Below are 24,033 nucleotides of genomic sequence, written 5' to 3' on the forward strand. Positions count from 1 at the left end.
TGATTTTTGAATAGTTTATTAAAGGAAAGGTGAAGCATCAGTTTCAAATTGTACAAAAGGAAAAAAACCTCATATTGCAAATGTACAATTTACAGAATTACTAGCAAAACCAATCAAGGAGACACTGAAAATACAAAAATTCGATTGACTTCAAACTGAACTGGAAACCCATTGGAGTAGATATCACGCCTTTTCTGTTGCATGGTAGTCTACAATTCTAAGTCAGCATCTGTTTTCCACACGAAATTGTCAAGCAAAGCATCAGGCTGTGCAGGTGCCGGGCCCATCCCGGCTTGCTCCCTGGCCAGAACCACAGGCGGGCAGGGCTGGCGCGGTGGACAGTCCAGTCATTCCTGCCCCTTCACTTCTAGTGAAAAACCCACATTTCTGGAAGAAAGCGAGACCCCCCCCACCCCCCCAACTGGAGCCCAAGAATTGCTAAATTAGCAGATAAAACATTTTTGGTGACCAAGTTTTTTTTCAGAACTGTACAAATGTTGAGAAAAGTTTGTTTTGTCTGTTTACTAAAAGGACAAGTAAAATAATCCATTTTGCTTCCCCACATAAAGATAGTCATTGGATGCACAGATTTTTTTTTTTAAATGCTTTTAATTTTTGGTAAAAAGGGAAAGCCTCATCATTCTGTTGCAGCTACTTTAAAAACCAGCCCAGAAACAGCTGTGGAAGGATTGGTTTGGAAATTGAGGCTTACTTTAAAAATCAAAGGAAGAAACTAAGTGGGCTTTTGAAAATAGTAGTAGCAGCAAGTCAGAAAAGTCTAAGCAGAATGTAACTCTAAACCACTGAAGGCTGTCCTGAAGAGTCATAATTTCTCTCACCCAAAGAATTATTCTTAATATGCACATTTAACACTGAAATGCAGCTGTATTTCAAGGTAAGCTTAAGAACTTCACCCTCTAAGCACAGACTTCTATGCAGCACATACTTCTATAATTGGTAAACTGAATTCACAAAATTAGTGCATAAAGGTATTAAGTGCATGGGAAATAGACACAGTTATGTTACACTTAAAATTACTTTTGAATGGTGAAGGAGTTCTTCAAGATTATCTTTTTAAGAAAATGGAAGGCCATGTAACTTGAATTTGGCAGGGCATGAAATAAGTGGTAAAAACAGCAAACTGATAACTTGAGAACCATTTTTGTTTTACTGAGAATACTTTATTTGCTGGTAGAAGTTGCTAAAAATGCACAGAACAAATACCAATAGAAAATGTACTGTATTTGAATCTCCCTATTCTATATAAAATGAATGGTGTACAGCATCTGTTGGAAAAATGGCTGCATGGACATTTCTTATTTTATGCCCCCTTATAAATAAAAATAAACCTTTTTATTCAAGAGTATATAAAATCTGGGAATTCATATCCATATCCACAGAGGGTGTGTGGTTTTTGGCAGAGATGCACTGTCAGTTTCATCTTAGCTTGTCAATATTCTGCTCCTCCATATTTCTGTATCCCACAAGGTCAACCAAATCCAGTGAGCTCCAAAACACTCTTCGGCAATTAGGATGAGCTGCTGACTCATAGGTTTAATAAAAATGGTTAGCTTTTAAAACATAAAAAGGCAAAATGTTAAAACGGTTTTAAATTGTACAACAGGAAAATAAAGTTAAAAATATTTTTTTTTTACTCAATGCTGAGTTTTCATAAAACAGGTGTGTAACAGTGTTTATCTTGACAGTTGTTTTAAAAATTTAAAATTTCTTCCTCCCTCCAGAAAAACACACACATCTGTATTGGGATAAGTCCAATAATAGGACACAAATGATTTTTCAGGTCAGTCTTTCTGAGGTGACATTCACCAACATTCCCTTGGGTAATTTACATGCTCCTCTTCTGTCACTGCAAAAAGGGATTGACCTCAATCATTTGATTAAAAAACAAACCAGATCACATCAAAAGTGTTTTCTTTCCCCATACAAGCTATCACAGTATATAGGCCTCTAGCTCTAAATAATAGAGTTCCAGATTTGTAAGTTTTCTTCAGATTTCAGAACATAGGCATTCCAAATCCCTAGAACAAAATTGAAACACAATTATTAACTTCATACATAAACAAGACCTAGAAACCATAATAAAAAGTAGTAATAATTTAATATTTACTGAATCGTCTTCTATGATAGCTGCAGAATCAAAGAAATCTGGCCTCAGCTCAGCTCTCTCTCGCCGATTTCTTGATGGGGGCTGGAAAGAGAAGCCAGTTACTTAATTTTTTCCTGAGATGCATTAAGACAATGAACTGTAATAGTCAGCTAATATTTCTAATGGTATCATAAAGAACTGTTAAGAGTCAATTTTGAAAGGAAAAGACTACAGCTTTTAAAGAAGCAAACATTTAAAAAAAAAGATGTTTGACTTTTAATTATCACTTAGACCAAAAACAGCTTTCAAATTATGAACTGAATGTATAAATGCATATAAATTATTTTTGGGCCTATAAATGAAGAACATTCCTTTCAATCATGGAATAATTGTAAGACTGATCAAATACTAGGGGACAAAACTTCACTAAATTCCCCAAAGCAGGTAAATAGAAAGCTACTGATAGGGAGGTTGCAGATTGGAGTGATGTGATCTCATTTACATTTCTTACCAAAGCTTTTCATTATGGAAAACTCAAAACATACAAGGCAGAATGTTATGGGCTAAACTAAGTCCCTTCAAATTAATATGTGGATGTCCTAACCCCTACACCACAGAATATAACTGTATTTAGAGGTAGGGCCTTATTTAAAGTGGTGATGAAGGTAAAAGGAGATCATATGAGTGGGTTCCATTCCCACATGATCTATGTTCTCATAAGGAGACATGCACAGAGGAAAGATCATGTGAAGACAAAGGGAGAAGATGGTGATCTACAAGCCAAGAAGAGAGGTCTCAGAATGAAAGCAATCTTCCAGACACCTTGATCTCAGACTTCTAGCCTTCAGAGCTGTCAGAAAATAAAATTCTGTTTAAGCCACCCAGTCAGCGGTATTTGTTATGGCAGTCCTAGCAAACGAACACGTTAGAGAAAGCAGTATGATCCACTCCCGTGCACCCATCATCCAGCTTCACCAACTGTCAAACATTAGGCCAGTCTTGTTTCACTGAATCTCCTGTTTTCTCTTCTCCATGTCATTTCACCTCTGACTACTTCAACATGTATCTCTTAACAGATGGAAACTTAAATAACCATCATATGTTCCTGACAAAGCTAATAATTTCTTAATATCTCCTACACTTAATCCACATTCAGATTTCCTTATTTCAAACCTGTCTTTTCACACTGAACAAATAAGGTTCATATTCTGTATTTGGTTGCTACATTGGAGCATGGTGTGGTACTGTCAGACAAAGACAAAAGACAGATGCACATGCTGTGCTGACAGACAAATCTAGTGTAAACTGTTCTTCATGAAGGTAAGTAAGACAGAACCAGTTCCTGTTATTCCAGAATTCAAAACCTGACTGCCTTGAAAGCAAGCTTGGAGAAACAAGCTCATCCAAATGCCCACAAGCCCAGCACTGGCCCTGCCCACTGTTGGTCACTGTTCTCTCCTCTTCCTCTTACAGGGTTCTGAAAACAGGAGTATCGTCTTACACCAACACCATCACATATTCTAACAAAAGAAAAATGTATTGAATTTTCTTACCAGATCAATAACCATTGTGTCTTCAAATTCTTCATTCATATCTTCTAACTGGCTCCGGGATGACATCATTACATCTTCAAAGATGGGCTCAGCATCCTCCTCCATTAGGCCCCGACTGTTAAGGAAGAAGCACATTCAGAAATCTGTTCATAGAATCTGTTCATAGACTCATAGAATTTGGAGTCCTGGCTCTTACATTGGGTCTTCTAACCAATGAAAGCACACCTTCCAGTTACAATCTACAGACTACACAAATTATGATACTGAACTCTAAGGTAGTTAAGGCGCATTCGTTTGGTTCACTCAAGATTTCATCTCAAGTCATCAGAAGGATGTATAATTTAAATGTAAAAACAGTACTGTAGTTAACATTCATTTAGCTGTGAGTCAATTCCCGCAAAACTAACTCATGGCAACTATTATTATCCCAAATTTACACATGAGGACCCGGAGGCATAGAGGCTTACCCAAAGCCACACAGCTGGCAAGGGTGGCACTAGGATTTAAATGCTGAAAGCCTCAAGAGCCCATGCCCTCCATTCCTATTCTACACTGCAGAGCAGACCCTGAATTAGGATTTTAACTCTTCTTGTTTAAGACTGAACATCAAAACTCAAGTCATTACACAAAATGATCGGCATCACAAAGTCATCACACTCCTGTGACGGCTGATGTAACACTTACACGGCATGCCTCACTCCAGTTCTCACTTTCATGTAGTTCATTCCTGTTCTGTCCTTCCGATTTAAATCTTCTAATTTCGGCTGGCCTAACCAAGAGATCTGCATCTGAGGACTAAGAGAAGGTACTATTATTCATTTTGTGGCAGCAGATGATGAATTTAGCTAATCAATCCTATGCTAAGAAGGCCAGAGGTGGCTGGCCTAATCGCCATGTAGGGGGAGTTAGCTGGGTTTATTCCAGGGCCAAGGGTGAGACCATCATCAAAGGACCTGCCTTTGCAGAAACAGCAGTAGGTGGGAGACCCCCAAGTACTGAAGAGAAGCTGGCTGTGGCTGTGGCTGTGGCTGGCTGTTGTTAGGTGTGAAGACAATCAGAACATAATATCCCAAAATACGCCTCTCTGAGATTAAAAACTATTTTGAGATGAAGGTAATTAAGCAGTAATGCAGAAAAAGCTTCCTCCTTTCTGCCTAAGGGTGAGGAATAAATTCTCCTTTTGCTGGAGACTCTTACCAGCCCAGAGACGGCACCAGAGGAACCTGCACACAGACCCTGTTAAACCCTTATCTTCCTAGTTAAGGAAGATGAGGACGACCTAGCCCTACCTGGACTAGTCCCAGTCCAAATCACGTTCTCTTGTCATTTCTCCACAAATACTGTTCCTCATCTAAAAGGAATAAAGCTTCCTGCTCTGGTCACTTCTTCATTCTTTTGTGAAGGCTCCCAGGTACATGTAAAAATTTAATAAAATTTATATGCTTTTCCCCTATTAATCTGTCTTTGTCAGTTTAATTTTTAGACCTGATCAGGGACCCTAGGACAGTTGAGGAAAACTTTTTCCTCCCCTACAGGTGCTTAAATTATCAGCTTCATTCCCCAAATCCCCGCCAAACAAGAGCCCTTCTCAGACCTCTGTATCCAGCTGCTGCCCATCTTACAAGTGCTCCTTGCTGGACACTCAGTCCCCTAAGGGACAAAAATGATGCTGGTCTGATGGCTCAGAGCTCTCCAGAGTAGAACAAAGAAAGGTAGAACACATTTTTCTCAGTCGTTCTGAGGAAACTGGGAGTTGGCATACGCTGGGCCAAACCTTCACTTGCACTGTTACTGGCATATGAACACTTGCATAAAAATGCCTCCTGGGAATTCTACAGGATGCAAATTTTAATGATTTTTGGTAGCTAAAATTTGTCACGTGAAGTTCTCTTGAAGCAGCATTTTTATATCATGTGAGGCTACCACCTTGATTCAACTTATAAACCTACAGCAGGGAAAGACAGACCACAGCCAGGAGGGACTGACAAGGTAAGGTCAGGGAAGCAAGGCAGGCTGCTCAAATAAGGAGGAACCCACCCTGTAGGAAATGGAGTGGGAGTGCTGGTCATAAGGCAAACTACCCTCCAAGAATGCTCAGTTATGCAGTAGCTGACAGTGATATCCTTTCAGCTTTGAAGAAAGGCAGATCCTCAGAGCAAAGATTCTTTATGAAAACCCAGGATCTGCGTACTTCTAACACTGCCTCTTCCCTGTTGAGTTCAAATGAGAATTGTCTCTCTTACCCATCAAAGTAATTCATAGCATGATTCTAATAATGAATAGAAACACAAGTGAGGTGCTAAGAGACTTTCAAAGTTGAATGGAAAACAACAAAGAAAAAGTTACGGTTTTTTAGAAAAATCATGCCATGACCCTGCCTTTTCGACAATATTCAGTGCCGTGATACTAGAAAACATTTTAATTGCTAGTGTGGAAAAAGTTTCTTACAGTAAGGGCAACAATTCTCAGAATTTATCATTACCTTAACAATTCTTCATCTGTGAGAAGTTCAAGTTTAAAATATAAACTTAACCAAGACAAAGTACTATTTATTAAATGGATGATAAAAGTAACATATAGTCTATTTGGTGTTCAGACTAGGAACAACCTTACCAGAGACTGTTACAGGCGCTCTTACCAAGAAAATAAGCCTGCATGTGTTCTTGGGGAAATCTCTGAGAAGAACTAGACCTGCTCAATGAATCTGCAAACTCCAAATGGAATCAGCACTTACTGAGACAGCACACATTTAAAAGGTCTCTGGACTTTTGAGGAAATGATACGCACATATGTTTGCAGACTTATTATACATCTTCTAGTATAAATTATTAAGCTTCTAATTTGTGGTTTTCTCACAAACTGACCAGTAATATGCACGGATGAAATAATTTTCCTTACTTTAACAGGTGAAGGTTTTATGCCAAGAAAGCAATGTTTTAGTACTTACTTGTGTAGAAAGTCGGGTTCAGAACCATGTTCAGACTCAGGTTCCTGAATCTGCTCCCCCATGGGCCGGCTATTCTCCCGCAGCACAGTGGAAGTGAGCTGTGGTGCTGGCAGAGGGCCAGGGGTCTGTATCATGGTGTCAGTCCTGTTCAGCCACGTATTATCCAGACTTTCATCTGAAAAATTCCAGTCAGAGTCACAGAGTGTCACGGATGGAATGAACTCTGGCAGAAGTTACAGCACAGATTTGAAGAGCATGGCAGTAGACTCAGATTGCCCAGGCCTGAATTCCAGTTATAGCACTCCCCTGTGTGACTTCATATACGTTACTGATTTCCAAAATTCAGTTTTCTCATATACAAAATGGGGATATCAATACCCGATCTCATAGAGGTTGTAAGGATTAAATGAGGTAATGTAACCATCAAATGTTAGCTATCCTCACGTTATCATCTCTTCCAAGTCCTTCCATCTCTAAGGATTAATTCCCCGTAGAAGAGGAAGAATGTGGCCAGTAAGAGACCCCACTAACCTTCCTTCGCTCAAGCAATAAAGGGCCTATTTACTGGGCCTTACAGGGGTCCCAGGCAGTAGTATCTAAAGTCTGCTGGCTTTCACTGAGCAATCAGCAAATCCTGTTGCTCAGTTATGCACTGGTCACTAGAGAAATAACCCTTTATTTAGCCAGGCTATACATGTGGGGATGGGTTGAGGGACTCACTATTTTCATGCCTCTAAGTTCTACCTCTTCAGGGAGGCCTTCCTGGATCACTCCACCTGGCCCCCACTTTCCATTCTCTTTTAGCTTCTAGAGGTAATAGAATCACTCCTGCTCACTTAGGGCTTAATTACACACTGTCCTGCATTGGCAGGTGATTTGTCATGTGTATATGTTATCTCGGTCATTAGATTTAGGTTTCTTTCAGAGACCAGGAACTACTTTTTCCTTCCTCTAAAGATCATTTATAAAGATTTGAACAGATTAAATTATTATTTACAGCATTATTTGTATACTGAAACTAAATTCTGATAAATACTACATAAACTTTTGCCTATAAAAATCCTAAATTACAGCTGGCCCTTGAACAACACAGTTTGAACTGCACAAATCCACTTACACATGGATTTTTTTCAGTAAATTTGTGCCCCAGTGCTACATGATCCACATGTAGCGGAATCCCTGGATGTGAAACCATGTATATGGACTGTAAAGTTATCTATGGATTTTTAACTGCGTAGCTGGTTGGTGGCCCTAACATTCCCCCCACCTCATTGTTCAAGGTCAACTGCATTTTCTTGATATGGGAAGACCTAACAAAAAGTATTATTGCTATGTTTCCTTCTGAAGAATTTTAATCACAAAATACAGTAGAATCCCATTGTTTTTCCTCCCCCATTAAGTCACAGAAATGGGTGCATGTGAGGTTCCTCCTCTGCCATCAAGAATTCTATCTCAGTGTATTCTCAGATTTATAAAACTCACTACAGAATCTATTCTTAGTCAGCAAAGGTATGTTTCATTTTTTTCATACCACTTTTCATTCAATATTTAATTCAAAACTTACTCTCTGGCACTTAAAATTTTATGATCGTAAGAATGGCATCATTTAGGTTCTTAACCTAATACACCTGGTAAACCATCTTTCAGCTCTTTACTACAAGTTATCTTCTGCAGAAGACCCTTCCCTGATTCATTAAGAGTATGGTCGCTCCCTGTACGTTCCCAGAGAATTTTTTTGCCCCATCAGAGCACTCACCATGCTGAACTGAAATCACCTGCTTCTCTGTCTCCCTTTCTGTACTATGAACTCTTTTATTAATGCCTAATCTCCAGCATCTAGCACAGTTCTTAAGAAAGTGCTTGGTAAAGACTCATTGAATAAATGAGTAACTTTGGAAGAACTCACTTTTCTTGAAGGGATCTTCCTAACCCCTAAAGACTCCTTAATGAAAACACTTCTTGCAAAGCTTTCTCATCTTTGGGATCAGCTTCAAGATGGCAGAACAGAAGGACGTGGAGCTCATCCTCTATCACAGATACATCAAAAATACATTTACATGTGGAACAGTTCTCACAGAACAGCTACTGAACTCTGGCAGAAGATCCTGTACAAGTGGAACTACAAAGAAAATCATCACAAAACTAGGTATGAGAAAAAAAAGAAAAAGGAAATTGGGATGGGAGCTGCCCCTTAAGGAGGGAACAATGAAAGGGGAAAAGCCCCCTCTCCAGCCAGGAGGTTAGCTGGTACAGAAGGGGAGCTTCAGAGGCTCAGAGGAGAGCACGGGAGCTGCTGTGTGGCAGACAGAATGGAGAGAAACTGGTGCAGAGGATCCATGCAGTCCCCACCCCGAGACACCAGCCAGCTGGTGCCTGCTGGAACTGGGTGCTGGAGCTTGGGCTCCAGAGGACAGACCTGGGGAGAGGACAGGGGTTGACTGTGCAGAGGCAGTGTAGGGGGCAGGAGTGTGGTAAGGGCTAAGGCTAGGAGTGTGTGCAAGGGAGCCTGAATCCGCCAGAGAAAGCCATAGAAAGCTCTACTGTTGGGTGCACAAAAAGAGGGGTGCAACACAAGAGGGTGTGGCTTGACTGTAAAGTCTTCATGCAGGAAGGGAGGGTAGGGACATTGCCACAGCATCCACCTTTGCCATAAGCCCACAAGGCATTCTCTGGCCATACAGGCCCTATGGTTAATGAGCTCTGTGATCCCTCATAACAGGTGATAGATGACACCACTGCGGGCACTTCCCAGTGGGGAACTGCAGAGAAATACCCAGTGGCTCCTCTCCCAGCGAAAGCACTCTAGTCCTGCTTACCATACACAGCAGCTCAGAAACGAATCTGGGGGCATCTACTCCAACAACTGGGAAGCAGACCTGGTCCTTGACAGGGCTGTAACAACCACAGAGCAAAGAGGAGGCCCTGCTCAACACCCACCACAGGCTCTAGACAACACGACACCAATCACATCCCCAGTCAAAGGGATAACAGCTAGCACACACGAAAGAAAGGTGTGGTAGCCATCCACATGAAAAACAGCCCTTGCAGCAAAAACATTAGACTCACAGTCTACACAGGAACACTTCCACATAAAAACAGCCCTTCAAGCCCCAGATAACTGTTACCTAAATTCATAGTTAGAGAAATATGAGTAAAATGAAAAAGCTGAGGAATCACACCCAATTAAAAGAACAAGAAAAACCCCTGAAAGAACAAACAATGAAATAGACCTCTGTAGTCCACCAGAACTTGAGTTCAAAAAGGAGATGATAAAAGCACTGAAGGAAATAAGAGAGGTCATTGATAGAAATGCAGAATACAGTGAAAAGGAAATAGAAACTACAAAGAGGGGCTAATTAAAATCAGAAAACAGTGCTGAGTTAAAAACCAAGCTAAAGGCAATCAATAGCAGCCTAAATAATGCCAAAGAACAAATGAGTGACTTAGAAGATAGAATAATGGAAATCACCCAATCAGAAGAGCAGACAGAAAACAAATTAAAAAAAAACCAGAAAGTAATATAAGGGACCTATGGGATGATATAAAGCTTGCCGATCTATATGTAATAGGGGTCCAAGAAGGAGAAGAAAGAAAAAGGGATCAAAAACATATTTAAAGAAATTATGACTGAAAATTTCCCAAATCTAAAGAAGGAACAGATATCCAAGTATAGGAAACACAGAGGGTCCCAAACACGATGCACCCAAACAGACTTATACTAAGACATATAATTAAGATGGCCAAAGTTAAAGATAAAGAAAAGATTCTAAAGGCAGCAAGAGAAAAGCAAAGATTAGTTACAAGGGAACCTCCATAAGGCTATCAGCTGATTTCTCTACAAAACATTGTTGACCAGAAAGGAGTGGCAAGACAACATATATAAAGACCTAAAAGAGAAAAATCTGCAACCTAGGATACTGTACCCAGCAAGACTATCATTTACAATAGGAGAGATAAAGAATTTCTCAGACAAGCGAAAATTAAAAGAATACAGCAATAACAAACCTATCCTAAAGAAATATTGAAAGGTCTTCTCTAAATAGAAAAAAGAAAATCATAATTGGAAATGCGATAATTACAATGAATAGCAAAAGAGTAACATGAAGATGTTAAAGGGAACAGCAAAATCATAAAATGCAGTAGAGGAGCAAGAACATGTAGATTTCTTTCTTTTTTTTTTTTAAGGATGTGTTTGAGCCTATATGATTACTACTCTAAAGCAAATAGATATAGTAATGGGTTAATAACATAACTGAAAACAGGGTAACCACAAATCAAAAGCATACAATAAGTCACAAAAACCAAAAAGAAAAGAAGTCAAGCTAACCAAAAGAAAATCATCAAACCACAAAAGGAAAAACAAAGAGAAAAAGAAAGGAACAAAGAAGAAATACAAAATCAACTGGAAAACAAGGTTTAAAATGGCAATAAGCACACATTTATCAATAATTACCATAAATGTCAATGGACTAAATGTTCCAATCAAAAGACAGAGTGGCAGACTGGATGATAAACAAGAGCCTACAATATGCTGTCTACAAGAGACCCACTTTAGGGTGAAGGACACATATAAATTGAAAGTGAGAGGATGGAAAAAGATAATTCACACAAATGGAAATGACAAAAAAGTGGGGGTAGCAATACTCACATCAGACAAAATATACTTTAAAACAAAGCTTTCTTATCTTCATCCCAAACAGATGAAACTCTTTTGCCTAAGGATTCTAGGCACATAACCTACCTTAGTTACTTGGTAAATTTCAAACTGACAAGGAGCAAGTTTTCGTTTTTGCAATTTAATGATTACCAAATTAGGTTATTTGGTCCATATATTCTTCTCTTAGTCCTAAGGATGATAATACTAACTGCTCCATTAGTGTATGCATAGTGATCTAAATTCTCTAAGCCTTCGTTTCTTCTGTGTAAAATCGGGGTAACAGTGTTGAACTCAGAACCGATTTATAAAACATCTATATAGCATTTATTATTTGCCAGGGAGTAACCTAAATGCTTACAAATCTTAGTTAAATAAATGATTAAATGATATAATGCATGTGAAACACATTCCTGCTACATAGCAAGGATTTGAAGAATGCTGGGTTAAATATTACATTTAAGAAAAGCTGTGAGCAGAAAAAAATATAGGTAGAAAGATAAATATATGCTAGATAAATAGAGGCTGTGCTAGAAGACATTATCAAAAGGAAATGACTGGAATCATTCTTTCGAGAAAAGTTCAGGATCTTATACTACAAAGACAGGGTTTTGTTATTTTCATTCTCTGGACAAAAGGATTTTAAGTCCCCAAACTGAAACTTGAAAGGAAATCTTAAACTTTAACATTAATGTTGTAAATATTTTCAAATCTTTTCTTCTCTGTGAAATATACATTCAGCCTAATCCAATGACTGATGCTAGATCAGAGACATTACTATGTGATGAAGATATTCTGACAGCAGCTAACACTTACTGAATGCAACCTATGTGCCAAGCACTGTGCTAAGTAAATGTGTGTGTACTAAGTGTTTTATTTGAGAGTATCTCATTTAATATTCACAACAGCTAACAGGATAGGTACTCAGATCACTCTTCATCTGATCAGTGATTGAAGCTTAGAGAGGTTAAGTAATGTGCTCAAAAGGGTACACATACAGCTGACAAATGAGAAAGCCAGGTATGAATTCCAGAACTCTGATTTTAGACTTTGCGTTGCCTCCCTAATGATGAGAGAAATATTAGATATAAATTCTAATTAATTTTGCTAAAGATTTTAGCAAAATCTTTGATAAATCACTATTTCTTAGGTGAGAGGCTGAAACGTAAACAGAAATTTGTAAAAAGGAGCAACAGAGTATGATTCAAATCACTGCCTTCCTCTCTTGGTTTGGAGACATTTTATTAGGAGAAGCACAGAGACAGGAAGATTATTTAAGGAAGCAAACTAAAAGAAAACTCAAAGTAAAAATGCTTAAAAGCAATGCTTTGTTTTAATAAAGCAATTTTTAGTCTTTTGGGATATATGAATATCTAACTACTGATCACATTTTCATGGCAGTTCAACTCCCCATTTCCCATAGCCCATGAGGGTTATAAAACCAGATTTGGCCATCACTATTTTAATATACAAAAATAAATTATCCAACCAAGGGGCATAAATGGAAAGTTGTTCTGCGTATATTCAATATACTGCAGAGTTCTACCCTCAACTTTCCAGAATCTCTCCTATATTAGGATGAATTCTGATAGAATAACATTATGATTGTCTTATTTTAAATTTTAATGTATTAGAGGTCTATGGTAAGGGAATCAATTTTATAAACCTTCCTAACCATCTGCTGTTTTTCTCTGTGCCTATCTTCCCCTGTGCTCCATGCTTTTTCATCTTCTTTTCCTTGACCCTCTTCTGTTCCACTTTGTTCCAACCTTTGTGTCTGAACTTCTCAGTGTGTATGAAACATATAAGGAAGTAATGTGCTTAACAGTATTATCTTACTTCAACAGATTATTTACCACTTATATTACCAGGCACACTATTTGCCTCATAGTATAAAGGCACACTCACCTTCTACTCGTTTTTTGTGAAGTGGAGGTCGTCCTTTCTTATTCCTTACTGAGGAGGTTTTGCTGCTGCTACTTCCACTGTTCACAGACATTCTATCGTCTTCACCTCCAGTGACTAACGAATTTCTATAGGAGATGAGTGGAAGCCATACATCTTCTCTCCTTTCCATCATCTGTTCCGTAAGGAATTTTTCTAGGTAAGAGTGACTAGAAACACAACAGAAGCAGTTATTTTTATGGAAGCAGTTCACGCATCACTTACTTAATTTTTTTTTATAACAGAAGGCTCTCTCTGAAGGTTCTGAAAAATCCTTAAGGACACGCACTAAACTGTTAACACTGGTTAACTGTGGAAAGAGAGGGATTGAGAATTTAAGGTTTTGCTTCACATATTCCTGAAACACTTTTACACGAGCAAATGTATTATTAAGGTGTACGTGTGTGTGTGTGTTCTTTTCTATATTCCTTCCTTTGTTTTTAAATACCAATGTTCCAAAAAAAAAAAAATCAGAAGTTTGGCTCAAAAACTTTACTAAATTTTCTTTTATAGTGTTCAAACCAGGGCATGATTTTTAGAATGGTAGGGTGAGGAGCCTAGCATATGCTTTACCCAGCCAAACAATCTTTTTCTTGTGGTGGGTGCTGACAGTAAGGAGGGGGCTATGCATGTGTAGGGGCAGGGTATCTATGGGAATTCTCTCTACTTTCCCCTCATGTTGGCTGTAAACCTAAAACTGCTCTAAAAAATTAAAAGTTAAAATAAATAAAATAAATTAATTAAATCAGATGCTTCCCTATTAGTCTGGAAGACTGTACCCGGCCAAAGGCTGTCATTCTCAGGAACAATTAGAAAGGGAGCTTCCAAGCTGCTGGTTCCCTGGCTGACCATGGGGCAAAGTACGTACCTTGAACTGTGATAACAGCCTTCAAAAGACACACATATATTCAACTGTAAAAGGTAAACATCTAACTTGCTAAGGAGGTTTAAGTACACCCTTTGATTAATAAGAAGCTTATGCTGACGCAGGGTGACCCCTACGGATCCAAGCTAAGTGATAAAAAACAAGGGGAAAAAGATCTGAGTAGGACAGCAGAAGCTGCATAGTGCAAGAGAAATAAGACTTTACAGGGGCTCAATATATTTGAGCTAGCAGAAGAAAAATCAGTAATCTTGAAGGCATATCAATAAAGATTATGGGTAATTTGACAGGAATCACATAAGAAGAGCAGAGAAGGAAAAAAATGAAGAAAAATGAACAGTGCCTGAGAGAAATGTGGGATATCATTAAGTATACTGACACGTGTAATAGGAATACCAAGAGAAGAAAAGGACAGAAATAAATTTGAGGAAATAATGGCTAATTATTTCCAAATTTGATGAAAACATTAACCTACACATCCTCAGAGCTCAACAAAGTCCAAGTGGGATAAATTCAAAGAGATTCACAACCAGAAAATGTTGAATGTCAAAGACAAAAAAAAAATCTTGAAAGTAATAATAGAAAAGTAATTCATTACACACAAGGGAACTCTGAGAAATTTAAAAGCTGACCTCTCATCAGACAAAGTAAAGGCCAGAAAGTAGTGGGATAACACAGTCAATGTGTTGAAAGTAAAAAGCTATCAAACAAGAATCTTATATCTAGTAAAACTATACTTCAAAGCTAAAGATGAAATAAAAACATTCACAGATGAACAAAAGCTTAAGAGAATCTGTGGCTGGCTGACTTGCCTTACAAGAATACTAAAGGAAATTCTTTAGGCTAAAAGCAAATGACACCAGAGAGGAATCTGAATTTGCATGAAAAAACAATGGTAAATACCAGGTAGTTATAAAAGACAATACAATTGCATATTTACTTATCTTTTATCCTCACTGATTTAAAAAATAATTGTATAAAACAATATACATTACTGTGTTCTTGGACCAATAATATAGAAATGTATATCTGACCACATACACATAAAAAGTGGATGATAGGAATACTCTACTTCAACAAAAAAACAAAATAAAAATGTATTAGAGTAAGGAAATGATATCAGATGGTATTTCATACCCATAGGAAAAACTGAGGAGAACCAGAAACGGTAAATGAGAAAGTTAATATAGCAAACTCTGTAAGTAGCTACTTGGCTCCCTTGTTTCTCTCAGCTTATTTTAAATTACACATGATTATATTAAGTAATAATTATAACATTGTATTTCTGGGTCTTTAACATATTTGGGTGCAGTATGTGTAACAAGAATGACACAAAAAAGGGAGGGAAGAAATGAAACTATATGAGTAAAGTTTTTATATTTCTTTAGAATAAATCTGAAGTAAATTTTGTTAAGTGAAGATGTATATTGTAAGGCCTAGAAAAACAATTAAGAAAATAACTAAAAAAATATAATTAAAGATTTCTGAATGAACTAAAACATTACACTAGAATATATCCATTTAATATAAAAGAATAAAAGAGGGAAAAAACAAAGACATGGACATACAGAAAACGAAGTATAATGGAGAGATTGGATTAAAACAGAAAACATGATCTAACTACAGGCATACCTCATTTTATTGTGCTTTTGTTTTACTGCCCTTTGCAGATACTGCGTTTTTTACAAATTGAAGTTTTGTGGTAAATGCACTATCAGATAATGGTTAGCATTTTTAAGCAATGAAGTTATTTTTTTTAAATTAAAGTATGGACATTGTTTTATAAGACATAATGCTACTGTATAATAGTCTACAATAGAGTATAAATATAACTTTTATATGCACTGGGAAACCAAAAATTTTGTGTGACTTGCTTTATTACAATATTCGCTTTATTGCAGTGGTCTGGAATTCAACCCACAATATCTCCACGGTATGCCTGTATGTGCTGTCTACAAAAAACACACTTTAGATTCAAAGGCAAAAAGGCAGAAAATAAAATGTAACAGTAACTAAAATGGAATTGGAGTGTTAACACTAGTATCTTAAAACAGACTTTAAGATAAAAATGACTAGAGACAAAGAAGTCATTTTATAGTGATAAATACGAGTCAATCCATCAGGAAGACGTAACAATTATACATACACCTAACAACAGAGCCTCAAAATACATGAAACAAAAATTGAGAACTCAAAGGAGAAATAACAATTCAATAATAATAGTCAGAGACTTCAATATCCCACTTGCAGTAATGTATAGAATAAAACAAAAGATCAGCAAGAAAACAGGAGACTTGAACAGCATTATAAAGAAAACTATAAGCAAATTGGACCTTCAATCTTCTTGAAACAAGTCAAATAACAAAATAAAACAAAATATAAATAATATAAAAGGAAAAAAGAAAGGGTTACACAATGGCTAAGCCAATGTTTATACACCTTTGAACTACAGAATAAATAATTTCAATTTCCTTAATTCAATCTTGCAAATTCTAGGGTACTGAAAGGTAAGAAGTCAAAGAGAACTAGTATAAAAGCTAGAAAGAAAACTATAGTACCTTAAAACAAACTAAAAGAGCCTGAGTTAGCGATAGTAATTATATCTTGGTGATTAGACTTTTTTCAAAATTTAAACATTTAAAATTACAATGATATCATGATAAAAGCTACTTGTCCCACAATGTGCAACTTACACAGTCTTTTTGTCTTGTCGAAGAAGTTTAGAAGAAAATTCACTGAGTACTTCCAGGAAAGCCAAATTTGGAGGTGGATATTCTTGTCCTTTTTGATTTTGGTATTTAAAAGCAAATTCTATGCCATCCCTGAAATAAAAGAAAATATTATCTTATTTTTCCAAATAGCTAGTATAGTTATTCAATCGGCTAGAATCTCAAAAACAGTTGGGAAGGCAGGAAGATCACTGAAAGTAGTAAAATCTGATAAACTCAAATGGTAAAATAATGTTAACTTGTATGATATTTGCATAATATTTAACTTTATTATTTACAGTGAAAAATTTTACGTTGTGAAAAATAATAAAAAATGGCTAAACAGCCACAAAGCTAGGTTCTTAGAGTTGACCATGGTACCAAGCAGCTGTGAGTTTTTGTAAGCTAAAGTTTTCTGTCATTCAGTTTTCCATTATGAAATGAGGCTGGCCAAATCAGCACTGCACAATATTTTTTTTTCTTTTTATTAAAGTACAGTTGATTTATAATGTTGTGTTAGTTTCTGATATACAGCAAAGTGGTTTAGTGTTTATAAACATATATGAAAATAGTGAATAAATAGTTCATATATATATATATATATTCTTTTTCAGATTGTTTTCCATTGTAGTTTATTACAAGATAATTAATATAGTTCCCCATGCTAGTAGGACCTTGTTGTTTACCTATTTTATACATAGTAGTTTGTATCTGCTAATCCCAAACTCCTAATTTATCCCCTTCACACCCTCTTTACCCTTTGGTAACTATAAATTTGTTTTCTATGTTTGTGAGTCTGTTTCTCTTTTGTAAGTAAGTAATTTCTATCATTTTTTAGACTTCACATATAACTGATATATGATATTTGTCTTTGTGTGACTTACTTCATTCAGTTGGTATGAAAATCTCTAGGTCTATACATGTTGTTGCAAATAGCATTATTTAATTCCTTTTTATGGCTGAGTAATATTCCATTGTGTGTCTCTCTCTTTCTATATAACAACTTCTTTCCAATCATCTGTTGACTTAGGTTGCTTCCATGTCTTGGCTACTGTAAATTGTGCTGCTATAAACACTGAGGTACAAGTATGTTTTTGAATTAGAGCTTTCTCCCAGTATGCCCAGGTGTGGGATTGCTGGATCATATGGTAACTCTATTTTTAGTTTCTAAAGTAATCTCCATACTGTTCCGCATAGTGGCTGCACCAACGTACATTGCCAACATTACAGGAGGGTTCCTTTTTCTCCACACTCTCTCCAGCATTTATTATTTGAAGACTTTTTAATGATGGCCATTCTGACTGGTGTGAGGTGATACCTCATTGTAGTTTTGATGTGTATTTCTCTAATAATTAGCAATATCGAGCATCTTTCCATGTGCCTGTTGGCCATCTGTATGTCTTCTTTGGAGAAATGTCTATTTAGGTCTTCTGCTGATTTTTTTTATTGTGTTTTTTGTTTTACTGTTATTGAGTTGGATGAGCTATTTGTGTATTTTAAGCCCTTATCAGTCTTATTGCTTGCAAATACTTTCTCCCTGTCTGTAGGTTGTCTTTTCATTTTGTTGATGGTTTCCTTTGCTGTGCAAAAGCTTGTAAGTTTGATTAGGTCCTGTTTGTTTATTTTTGCTTTTATTTCTATAGCCTTGGGAGACTGACCTAGGAAAACATTAAGATTTATGTCAGAAAATGTTTTGCCTAAGTTCTCTTCTAGGAGATTTACGGTGTCTTGTCTTATATTTAAGTCTTTAAGCCATTTTGAGTTTATTTTTGTGGATGGTGCAACGGAGTGTTCTAACTTCAGTGATTTACATGCAGCTTGTACAGCTTCCCCAACACCACTTGCTGAAGAGACTGTCTTTTCTTCATTGCATATTCTTGCCTCTTTTGTTGAAGATTAATTGACCACAGGTTTGTGGGTTTATTTTTGGGCTCTCTATTCTGTTCCATTGATCCATAACAATACCACACTGCTTTGATTACTGTATCTTTGTAGTATTATCTGAAGTCTGGGAGGGTTATGTCTCCAGCTTTGTTCCCTTTCCTCAGGATTGCTGTGGCAATTCTTAGTCTCATATGACTCCATGTAAATTTTAGCAGTATCTCTTAGTTCTATGAAAAATGACATGGGTAATTTGACAGGAATCACACTGAATCTGTAGATTGCTTTCGGTAATATGGCCATTTTAACAATATTAATTCTTCCAATCCAAGAGCATGGGATAGCTTTCCATTTCTTTGAATCATAATTTCCTTTTCTTTATCAATGTTTTATAGTTCCTCCTTGATTAGGTTTATTCCTAGGTATTTTATCACTTTTTTGATGTGATTTAAAAAATGGATTTTCTTTTTCACTTTTCCTTTCTGATATTTCATTGTTAGTATAAATAAATGCAACAGATTTCTGTATGTTAACCTTGTATCCTGCTACCTTGCTGGATTCATTTATCAGTTCTAGTAGTTTTGTGTGAAGGCTTTAGGGTTCTATACATATGTTCTACATATTATGTCATCCACATATTATGACAGTTTTACCTCTTCCCTTCCAATATGGATACCTTTTATTTACTTATTTTTTCTTGTCTGATTGCTGTGGCAAGAAGTGGTGAGAGTGGGCATCCTTGTCTTGCCCCAGATTTTAGTGGGAAGGCTTTCAGCTTTTCATCATTGAGTATTATATCGGCTGTGGGTTTGTCATTAATAGCTTTTATTATATTGAGTTATGGTCCCTCTATACTTACTTTGGTAAGAGTTTTTATCATGAATATATGTTGAAATTTATCAATGCCTTTTCTGCACCTATTGAGATGATCATGTTTTTGACTTTTCTTTTGTTGATGTGGTGTATTACATTGATTGATTTGCATTATGTTGACCCATCCTTGTAACCCTGGGGTCAATCCTACTTGATCATGGTATATGATATCTTTTTTATGTGTTGTTGGATTTGGTTTGCTAATTTTTTTTGATAATTTTTGCAGTGTTTTTAAAACCTTTATCTCCCAGGACATTTTCTCACTGACACACCAGACAAAGAATATTTGGTTAAAACTTCCCTTTTTTATAAGATGAAAAAAATGGGTGATGTAAGTAAGTATTTTTCAAATTAAACAGACCCTTCTAGTGAGAATCACTAGATTAGACAGTCTCTAAAATTCTTATAACCTGAGAATTCTAAAACTTGTCACTTTAAAAATTAGTCAAATAAATGTTATTTTAGTTAAATTACAGTAAACCAGATTGTAATACACCAGTGTTTATTTAGATCACTCACTTGTGAAGTGTGGCAACTGCTTCTCGTGTCTTGATCTGGTCCAATCCAAATGTAAGTGCAAAGCGACGTGCCAATTCTTTAATGCCACTGACATGGGCAGATGTCCTATCTAGGTTGGGACCTTGCTCTTGAACAAGTTCATTGAACAACTGGTACAAAGAAAAAGAGTAAAAAACCTATAGCTAAGAAGTATTTATTTATTATTAGAATAAGTAATATAATTTAAAAGTATTTAAAAGGCATATGGTAAAATATATATCCCTCCTTGTACTAACTGTAGCTACAGTGTTCCCCTTTAAAGTCGCCTACTATTACTACTTTCTTGAGCTCATTTTCATGCTAACTGTGTGATTAAACACAAACAAGAATTTCTTTCTTTCTTCCTTCCTTTTTTCTTTTTTTAACCAAAAAGGAATGCACTTTAGGTTGGGAAAAACAAATATGTTTACAGAAACACAGTATGTATTCATAAACATTTATATATTCCTTTTGTTGTTTTCACAGGAATGGTAATATATGAAATACAGGGTTCAGAACTTTATTTTTTTCACTTATTATCTTAGACAAGAACATTATGTAAGAGAAGACCATTTAGATTTACGGGGTGATTTTTCTCACCCAATAACAAAATACACAAAAAAGTTCTTAAACTGAGTGGAAGGGTTTTTATAACTTACATACACATTACGTATATTGTGTCAAAATAACAACAAAAACAAAACCCTGGAGTACTAAAGAATATAAAAGCAATCACCATTCTGCCACCAAAGTTAGACACTTACATGCATTTGTATACATCTGTTTTCCCTATTATGAGAGATGAACAGTTCAAGCTCTCATCTAAAGCCACTCCTTCCGTATATACTGAATCTCAGTATCTTTTACCTACTCAGTAATTTTGCTCCTGTACTACTACTTTCTCCTGCATCATTAAACTACTCCTTCTCTGTTACATGCATGCATCTTAAAAAACAAACAACTGTAACTTCTCAACTCCATCTCCTCTGCCAGCTACCAATGCATTTTTCCCATTCTTTTTATGGCAAAGATCCTGAGAAGCATTGTTTACATTTGTCTTCTTCACTTCCTCATCTCCCAATCTCTCCGTTGACTCTAATCACACCACTTCATTGAAATAGCTCTTGTCTTCTACTATGTCGTCTACCTTTTTGGTTTTCTTTAGCATTAGATTGGCCTGAAGTACTGTTGCCATGATTGGAAACTGCACTTCTTCCAGAGATTTTCAAATTTATTGACAGGTAATTGTTTATAAATTCTTAAACTTTAAAATGTTTTTACAGATAATTGTAAACAATAGCCTTAAACTTTAAAAATGAATAGAAAGAATAATTTCACTGTACAAAATTCAACGAATATCAAAGTAAAAGTTCTCTTTTCTCTTTCCCACTATATAGCATTCTTCTCTCCAAAGGTAAACAATGCTAAAGTTTAAAAGTCTTCTAGATCAATTTAGATACATTAATATAAAGTTTTAATTTTTACATAAATGGTACTGTACTACATATTTTGTCCTGAAACTTACTACTTTTCACTTACTATTCTGTCTTAAAAATCTTTTAGCTACTTCAAAGTATCAATTCATTTAATCATTTCTCTGTTGATGGACATTTAGACTACTTCCAATTTTGCAATATAACAAAGAATGCTGCAGTAAAACATTTTTTACATAGGGTACATCTTTGTGCAAACCTGCATGTATCTAAGTAGATACCTAAGTAGCAAAAAAACTAGTTTGAAGGGAATGTAGATCTTAAATTTTGAAATATGTTGCCAAATTATATTCCAAGAAGGTAAGAGCAATTGTTTTCACAAGGGACCTTTTCTTGCCACATTTTAACAATCATTGGTATTATCAATCATTCACCAATCTGTTCAGCAGTGATAATAAATGTCTCCTTGTTTCAATGTGTATTACATTAATTAATGAAGTTATGCTTCTTCTCATATGTTTACTGGTTTTTAAGACTTCCTCTTCTAAAAAGTGGCTTTCCATTTGTTTACTTTTGTATGTTTATTCACCTTTGTTACTGATTTGTAGGATTTGTGATATATGATTAAAAATATTTTCCCACAATCTGTCATTTGTTTTTTCATTTTGTTCAGAGTGCTGATAGATGTTTATATCTATTAAAGTTTATGTATATCATCAATTTTTTTAATTTGTGGCTTCTCTCCTTAGTGAAGACTTCTCTACTCCAGGATATAAATATATCCTTTTATTTCCTTATAAACTTTTAATTTTTTAATATTTATATATAATCCACCTAGTAGTTAAGTTGGGTACATGTTAGGTAGGGTTACAAAGTTATTTTTCCAAACATACTGTCAATGGACCCATCACCATTTTTTTAAATAGGCCCAATCCTTTCCCCACTGATTCGAAATCAGACCTTTATCATAGAACTAAATATATACATATGTATCTATAGCCATCCTCCCCAACCCCACTAATCTTTATATTAACATTAGGCATTTACTAGGAATCCTTTTAGGCAATATATGTGACATATTTTCTTATTTGGATACTACTGTTGCCCCTTCTGTCATTAAACACTTTTAAAATGTATTTTTATATTTTTCTTTTAAAATGGTTACTTTTTAATATCCAGTTTGGCATTTCATCTGGTCTAAGAGTAGACCACCTTAGGATTTCATCTATTTGAAATGGGAATTACAGGATTATCTTCCAAAAGAAAAGACATGTAAACATGTTTTGTACCAGAAAGTATCCACAGTAATGCACTGATATAATGGCCTAATTTAAATGAGGTAAGATACCTAGCACATAATAAGTACATGGAAATGCTCAATAATAATAATAATTCTACTCTAGATCTTTCTTTTCAAATTTCTTACCTGCTGTAAACTGAGAATGAGGGTCTTGGCACACTGAATTTTATCAATCTGCCTGGTTTTACTCAGTGTTTCCTTAATGATATCACCATAGTCATTGTAATACTGTGGGGCAAGAAAGAAAACAGCTTTAAAATTGTTGAAATTTCATGAGGTAAAGAATAGGTTAGTGAAAGAAATGGAAAGGTGAGTACACGGGTGTTTAATTTTTCATCTTAAACCTAATGAGGTTAAAAGGTATCGTCTAAAATCAAAGAATACACATTTGGTATTTAAGATTATGAAATAAATAATAAAAAACCCAAGAAACTAGGAATTTCGAGAGAAGAGGAAGTAATACAGATGAACAAAATTCCTCATTCTTTACAACATGGATTGAACAGTCACCATTTAAAAGGTAACAAATCAAGAAAAAGAACTTTGATAGCAACTTCTGGAAAAACTAAGACCAGACAGTTAAAATTGCTTCCTTCTGGGGAGTGGGCCTAAATAAGGGGAAGGGCAGATTAGAGTAACAGACTTAATTTTTCATTTAATACTTTTGCATATTATCTCATTTCCCCCCACAACATGGCCTATATTATACTATTACAATATAAAAAGTAAAAACACTGACTTTGATAGTGATTGAGAATGATTCAACTAATTTCTTTATAACTCAAATTTCTGACATAGAATTTAAAGAATTTTCTTTGTGAGTAAGTAATTAGGAGAAACTTTATTTGAAACCATTAAACCTGGATGTTATTTCCAAGCTAAAGCCTAAAACCTATAACCTATGTAAAGATGTGAGTATATTAGCCTGACCCTGGATTTTTATAATATTCAAAAAGATGAGTATGCTTCCATGATGTGATGTGTGAAAAAAAGAAAATATCTCAAAAGAATCATCCTTTCAGTACAATTAAAAATTATCTCAATGCAGAAAAAAAGAGAAAGATACATGAAAGCACTAAAGTGGTCAACAGGCAGATCAACAATAAATTCAGAGTTTTAATGATCACATAAAGAAGTGAGGCAAAAAGCCAAACAGCCAAGAATATATAACAAAGAGTAGTAAACAACTATTAAAATGCAAACAAAAAGATTA

At 35.7% G+C, this 24,033-nt stretch overlaps 1 protein-coding gene across 1 annotated transcript in view; it reads right to left on the minus strand.

Annotated features, from left to right (window-relative positions):
* STAG1 (STAG1 cohesin complex component) overlaps window positions 1-24,033 on the minus strand; it is a 335,040-nt gene continuing 311,007 nt past the window's right edge. The window contains exons 26-34 of the mRNA XM_031678031.2: window positions 22,947-23,048; window positions 20,070-20,218; window positions 16,782-16,910; window positions 13,170-13,375; window positions 6,608-6,782; window positions 4,345-4,455; window positions 3,661-3,775; window positions 2,129-2,209; window positions 1-2,039 (exon numbers count right to left, since the gene is read on the minus strand). Of these exons, the coding sequence (XP_031533891.1) occupies window positions 2,016-2,039; window positions 2,129-2,209; window positions 3,661-3,775; window positions 4,345-4,455; window positions 6,608-6,782; window positions 13,170-13,375; window positions 16,782-16,910; window positions 20,070-20,218; window positions 22,947-23,048 (1,092 nt within the window). The 3' untranslated portion in view covers window positions 1-2,015. The remainder of the gene's footprint in view (window positions 2,040-2,128; window positions 2,210-3,660; window positions 3,776-4,344; window positions 4,456-6,607; window positions 6,783-13,169; window positions 13,376-16,781; window positions 16,911-20,069; window positions 20,219-22,946; window positions 23,049-24,033) is intronic.

Source organism: Vicugna pacos, chromosome 1 (assembly GCF_048564905.1).
Source record: "Vicugna pacos chromosome 1, VicPac4, whole genome shotgun sequence".
NCBI lineage: Eukaryota > Metazoa > Chordata > Mammalia > Artiodactyla > Camelidae > Vicugna > Vicugna pacos.